The following is a 7,067-nucleotide window of genomic DNA, read 5'->3' on the forward strand; positions in this document are numbered from 1 at the left end:
CTGATAGCTCCTGCCCTCTTACAGATAGCAGCCACCTCGTCTGTCATTTTGATATCATGCCTGCACGGCATGATAATGAATATCTGGCCATACTAAATATTTGAAGCGCTAGCTGACGTAGGTGGCCAAACGCGACTTTTAGTTTGATCCGGACGCATCTAAGCGAACACGGAAGTGAGTGTGATTTCACCTCTTGCCTCAGCGCCGTCTTCTTTTCTGATGAACCCATAGCATCAGTGTCGTGAACATCAGAGGTCCCTTTTGTGGCGAGAAATTAGACGGTATAATGCCGCTCACGCAGAGACCAAGGGTGACAGATGTGACGAGTGACAAGTGAAGGTGAGGGTTTTGTTATGCACGCACAATATACGCTAGATGCAATTTGTAACAATGCAATCCTATGTGTCTATGAGGAGCTGTTGGAGTGTGAACTCTTTTAGTGTAAAGATTGTTGTAGATTAAAAAAAAACCCGAAACGAGACTTGACATGCATATGTAATATATTTAATTGCAGGAGCTCTGATCCACCATGGGAAATACGCCATCAAAGAGTGGCAGCGGAGAGGAACCGGTCAAAACAACTTTGTTTGAAAAGGAGCCAAGTGGGATAACATACAGGATTCCTGCCCTTATTTATCTGAGGCACTGTCACACCTTCCTCGCCTTTGCAGAGAAAAGATCCTCGCCCTCTGACAATGATGCCAAAATCCTTGTTATGAGAAGAGGAACACTGAAAGATGATGGATCTGTTCAGGTAATAACCACGTTATTAACCTTTACTTGAATACTGTCATCACTGTATGTGCTCATCTTTTTAAAATGTTCTCCTTTGTCATGTTTTTCCAGTGGTCCTCCAGTCAGGAGCTGTCAACAGCATGCCTGCCAAACCACCGCACTATGAATCCCTGCCCTGTGTATGAAAAAAACAACAAAACACTGTTTTTATTTTTCGTCTGTATCTGGGGAAACACCTCAGAGTGCAGGCAGATCATGACAGGTAAGAACAAGGCACGTCTTTGCTGTGTGAGCAGCAGCGATGACGGACAAACCTGGAGTCAAGCAAGAGACTTAACAGAAAGTGTTATTGGTGAGACTATCCATAAGTGGGCCACATTCGCTGTGGGACCGGGCCACGGTGTGCAGCTGGAAAATGGCAGATTGATCATCCCAGCGTACGCTTACTACGTCCCTTACAGATGCTGTTCCGTCCCCATTCCCTTTACAGTCTACCCACGTGCACTGTCACTTTATAGCGCGGACTTTGGCCAGACTTGGCAAATAGGTAAGATGCTTCGGAAAAAGTCATGTGAATGTGAAATGGCAGAGATCATAGACCACGAGGGCAGGAGTCATCTTTACTGCAATGCTCGTAACACTGGAGGCCACAGGTGTGAGGCCCTGAGTGAGAACAGCGGTGTGTATTTTGACAAACCCCACATTGCTTCAGAGCTTGTTGAGCCACCTTCAGGCTGTCAAGGCAGTGTCATTGGCTTTCCTGCTCCTGAGTTTGTCCCCAACGATGATGCTGAAAGCAAAGCTTGTGGCACGTCGCTCCTGTCTCCAGACACACAAACCTGGCTCCTTTTCATCCACCCAACTAACAAGTCTGGCAGAAGGGACATGGGCGTGTATTTGAACCGATCCCCCCTGCACTCCTCAGGGTGGGACAGGCCTAGGATCATCCACAGCGGGCCCAGCGGCTACTCCGACCTGGCTTACAACGGAGACAAGGATCAGTTTTCCTGCCTGATGGAGTGCGGGAAGGAAAGTGAACTTGAGCAGATCGCGTTCTTGTCGTTTACCCTTAATGATGTCATGCAGACAGGCAGCAAGAAAGACAAGAAGATGCGCTGAAGTGCGGTTGCTTTATTTCTGTATTAACAAAGCTCTTTAACATTCTCCCGCAACCTAAAAACCCAAGCAAAAGTCACTAAATATGCTGTGCAGTAACATCTGTCTGTGTTTACTGTTGTTCTACAGTCTGGAGATGATAATGCATGCATGAGTCGTGTGTTTTGTTGTCTCCTTGTTTACATGAAGAAGTAATCCAAGTCTTAATAGTATTAATATGCAAGCAGTCGTGTAAGGAAGGAAACTATTTTTAATAGGTTGGGTGGCTGATTGCGAGCATGCTGTGCTGGACTGTCATCTTAAAAACAGGCTTTGTGTGTAGCATGTTTGACGAGTACTTCATGCCCATTTCTGCATCTTATTAAACTGTCAGTGTGTTCTGAGCAGTGGAGAGAATTTGCCTACCTCTTTTTATTTTCATACGAAGATCATAGCAGGCCTTGTAAAGTAGAGCGTAGAGTTTCCTTCATGCTCAGTCGCTCCTTTACATTTAGTATACTCTGATTCACATATGCCTTCGACTCCACTGTTTAAACTCAAGCCTGTCAGTGCACAACCTTTCCTGTGGGTCACAGTGAGCGCCGCACAGTTGGCAACAAAACTGGACAGAGAATTTAAACATTGACTTTTTACTCGCCACATCCAGCTAATCAATGAAGAGACCAACCAAACTGTACCACACCTATGAGTTTGGGGAGAGCAGAGAGATGCTTCTGAGCATTTTTGGCTACTTTGTACTGTACAAAGATTTCTATCACATTCATTTTCAAAAGCAATATTTCCCTTGGTTTTATTATTTATTTTCCGGCACATTCAGCATGATTTTCTGAACAGGCTTTTTCCCCCAGGCATCATTAATTTAGTGCAGTATCATGGCCAGGTATGATTGGCTGGCTGTTGGTTATAAAGTGAAAGCATGTGACAGCATGTAGAAGAAGACTCACTATTTATAAAGCCACTAGGAATTTGCGCACACACACACACACACACACACACACACACACACATACACACACACTATTGTACACACTAATGTACTGAGCGACTTTAACTTCCATCTTTGCCTAATGTTGTGAGGCAAAAAGCCTCCTGGTGGTTCCACACTAGTTTCATTGTGTTTTTGTTGACTGTTGTGGAAAGTGACAAAACCTGCATGAAACATGTATTTTAGTAGAAAATAAAAGTAACCTGTGACCACGCGATTCATGTTTTATTCAGTTTTGTCCAATTTTTTTGTTCTGATTGTGGTGTAATTACAGGTATTACTGCTGTAGGGATCTGTTTAAGAAGACAAGTAGGACAATAATTATCTGTCAAACAGGGACAGGGGATAATAGATGGGGCATGGGTGTGGTTTTAAAAGCAGCTATGAAAAACACTTTATCGGCTGTCGGGAGCATTTAATTCCCTCAGCAGCTAAAGGAGGCTTAGGGCATGTTGAAATGATGTGGAGGACTTTTGTTGTGAAACGACCTGTGGGGAGTTGGATGTGATTCAGCAGATGTGCAGACAGCTGGGATGAATTAAGGACAGGAAGGAGCTTTTAGTCGAGGATGGAGTCTGGATATTCTGTATTTTTTAGGTTTTCCAAATAATATGATATCTCTACCATTATGGGTGTTGTAGTTTTTCATAAACTAATTTTCAAATGAAAATTAGCAGTGTTGTGACATGATTTGCCATCTGAGTGTCTTGACAAATAGAATATCACTATAAATATGGTCACTATGAATATGGTCACCTTCTGGCTCCAAAAATCCAAGATGACGACAGCCAAAATGCCAAACCTGAGGCTTCAAAACAGGAGACCACAAAGCAATGGGTGAGGTCATGGTACCTACATCCATTATTATTTTTTTACAGTGACAGGATAGCAGGATGGTTACCCTGTGCAATTGAGTGGCCCACTGATGTGTGTGTTTAACAGTGGAGGCCAATAGTACAGTGTAATAAGATATATCAGGATCTGGCTACAGGTGCAACCCTTTAAGTCCACTTAAAACTTCACTGACTGTATTTAAATGTCATAATACAGATGCAGATGTACTAAATGGTGGTCAACTCATACTGATATGAATTGCCTGCTCCATTAAATTATTGTAGTTGTAAGAGGATATCAGTAGACATCTGTGCCCTTTGGTTCACAGCAGCAGCTACAGACTACTTGGTACTTCACTGCTGTGTCTGATCATTTATATAACCACCGAACTGGTACAAAAGCAACAACTAGGCAAGGTATTAAGTGTATTTTATTAGATGTGGGATCTTGTAAATCTCCAGTGTGCTCGTCTGACTGACCAGCTACTTCCTTGCTTTCTGTTTTTCATCACCTTGTCCAACCAGCTTCTTCACAAGAGCGATGAATCATGCGGTGAAACCTGTTTTTCTCCGACAGCGTTGGCGGTGACACATCCAACATTTTCCAGCACATATGATAATCTTTATCAGAGGGTGGCTTTCTGTGATACACACATATGTGTTATCTATCACTCCGCTGACATTTGGGAGTCCAGTGACTGAGAGGCTAGCAGTGTCGGCGTCACAGATGTTTTCTGTTTGTGGTAAGCATGTGTGGCATCCCAGCAGGCTCTGCTCTTTCAGAAGCACGGATCAGTGCTGGACACACAACTAGCACATTGTTCTTGTATCATCCATTTGAGTGACCCCTGGGCCCTCAGGTGAAGCTGCCAGACACTGAGTTATTTTTTGATTTTGTAAAGCAGTGAAAAAATCACATGGCTTGGCATAACTTCAAGGAATTATTTGCATGTTAAAGTTATATTTTTCATCCATCTTGATAGTTATGTATTCCTAGTTTCCCCATTACATAGATTATCCCCAAGGATTAGAATGATTATTTACCAAACCTCAAAATATATCCCACTGTTATATGTATAAGTGCAAATTTGACATCTTTATATGCTTTGTATTTTCATATGCAACTGTTTATCTATATATACTCATGGTTAATAATTCAAAAGTGCAATTTCTGGGTTTGGGCCTTTGTTACACATATAATGAGTGAGCCTACAAAACAAAGCTGTTTGTCTTAAATGTCACAAACCATTAAACAAGAAAGCTAAAAGTCTGGTCATGTCAACTCAGAACATTTCTTTGCCAATATGAGGAACACTAAGGAATAAAAGTAACAGCTTAATCTACATCTGCATGGGCACTAAGAGTATTCAGTGTGGGATTTCACAGGCGGCTCTCTCGGAGAAGGAGCACTCTAAAGAAACACATAGATAAGCTTTTGATCTGCCAAATCTAGCTAGATGACTTAAAAGAGTATTTCTGTTTCAATACATATACACTACAGGCAAAATCATGGTACTGTTTCCATGCTCCATGTACGTGTTGCTGTCATTGCAAAAACAAATCCTTTTATTGTAACACACTAGGAAGCAAACACAAAGGCATATTTAGAGCTTCACTGGGTGCAGAAATGGAGCAACCAAACTGGTTCAGGGTTCAAGGTAGACTTAAGCTCGAGAGATAGGCATTAAGGTGTGGGAGTTATCAACTTGTGTGTTTGTTTTCTGGCTTCAGTTATGAGCGCTGACCAGATGTAACAATGAGGAAAACTGTGGTTCAATGAGCTGCTGCTTTTTTTATGTTCTAAAGTAAAAATGCTGAATGAAAAATCTTGTTTCGTTGTTCAGTGAAGTGTACAGAAGGGAGTTAAAAACCATCATGGGAGCACTGGACGTGGTGATTATAATCCTAGAACTAACAGCATCATGTGGCCCATATGCTATTTCTAATGTTTTTGGGGATAGGTGGTTTATATGCAGCTCATAAATTAATTTCCCTGAACATATACATATAAACAGCTTACTCCAGTTGTCATCACTGAAGGTTAGCTAACCTTAACTTTCAACTCAGTGGTTCAGAGTGGTGAATAGTAAATCTTTTCTGACTTTCTATAAACATTTTGACTCAGAATTGTAAGTGTGCATGAATCTTCTGTGTGGACAACCCCTTTGTCCGAATTCCAGTGTAAACGTTTGCACAACGGCTCTGCAGCTTTTAATAGTGAATGGACTACAGTTATATAGCGCCTCTCTGCTTTTGCTCTCATCCACCCATTCACGCAAACATTCATACACAGATGGTGGTGGAGCTGCCATGCAAGGCGCTGGCTTGCCTATTGGAAGCAGTGTGGGGTTCAGTGTCTTCCTCAAGGACACTTCGACATGTGGACAGTAGGAGCTGGAGATTGAACCATCAACCTTTCTCATTCCCAGGGTGTCAGATATGGCAGCTAGGTTAGTGGCCATCGGTGTCAAATTTTGATGCACAGGGCATCCTTTAGCATCTGTATGAGACGCACTAGGCTTTCAATTAACTCCAGTGTAAACCCATTCACAGCAAGGGCTGGTGGACGGGTCAAACAAACACAGGACTTTAATTCAGGAGAGCATTGTTTGTACCCTGTGTGAAACCAAAAGTAATGTTGAGTTTTGAAACTGTGTAACATAGTTAGACCAGGCCCCAAGAGGTGTGCTGGACTATGACGCCAATGTAATATAGTGGGTAAACCGTGAAATTTCAGGGTCCATCATGAGTTGTTGTTGGGCCCAAAAAAGACTTTTTCCCATAAAGTCGGGCAGAGATGACTGTAAAAAAAGTGGATGCCTCCAACGTTGCATCCAGTTCTCTTTCTACATACATATACATCACATACGTTACATGACATACTCGTTAACCTACTGTAAGTTACGCCACAAATTTTCCTCAAACCAAACCATGATCTTTTTTCTAAACTTAACCAAACAGTTTGGGAGTTTTGGTGTAAAAATCTATGTTTCCTGTTAACTTTATTAAAAAAGACAGTGTGCATAACTGACATAACGTCCCTGAATGTCAAAACAAAACTTGATGCTAGAGAGGTACCTAAAGCATCATAGTTTGAAGCATAGAGCCACTGAGCAAGCTACTGTATCTGACAGGTTGGGAGTGAGAGCATGTCGGCCAACCTTGTGATTAAAGGACGACCTGCTCTACCTCCTGAGCAGCAGCCGCCCCCACTATTTATGTAACAGGTTCAAACACAAAAAGAAACTACCTTTAAAAGACATTATGTGCTTCGCCTCTTTAGGTTAGATAGGTTTGAGCAACAGACATGATACATTCAGTATGAGTTGTCTCTTCTCTCTTTTGGTTTCTCTTTGTTGCAAGACAGTAAAATATAAGTTATGCAGGCAAAGTTACAT

At 42.1% G+C, this 7,067-nt stretch overlaps 1 protein-coding gene across 1 annotated transcript; it reads left to right on the forward strand.

Annotated features, from left to right (window-relative positions):
- Nucleotides 1-126: 126 nt before the first annotated feature.
- Nucleotides 127-3,053, forward strand: LOC125898340 (sialidase-3-like). The gene is made up of 3 exons (XM_049592111.1): nt 127-339; nt 515-754; nt 847-3,053. Exons 2-3 carry the CDS (start codon nt 530-532, stop codon nt 1,852-1,854), a joined length of 1,233 nt encoding a protein of 410 aa, XP_049448068.1. The 5' UTR covers nt 127-339; nt 515-529; the 3' UTR covers nt 1,855-3,053.
- The last annotated feature ends 4,014 nt before the right edge of the window (nt 3,054-7,067 follow it).

The sequence above is a fragment of the Epinephelus fuscoguttatus genome, linkage group LG12 (genome assembly GCF_011397635.1).
Source record: "Epinephelus fuscoguttatus linkage group LG12, E.fuscoguttatus.final_Chr_v1".
Classification (NCBI taxonomy): Eukaryota; Metazoa; Chordata; class Actinopteri; order Perciformes; family Serranidae; genus Epinephelus; species Epinephelus fuscoguttatus.

Excerpts from the sequence above, each read along its gene's own strand:
- LOC125898340 (XM_049592111.1), top strand. The coding sequence starts at position 530 with ATGGGAAATACGCCATCAAAGAGTGGCAGCGGAGAGGAACCGGTCAAA. Across the intron at positions 755-846 it reads AAGATGATGGATCTGTTCAG|TGGTCCTCCAGTCAGGAGCT; the intron begins GTAATAACCACG and ends ATGTTTTTCCAG.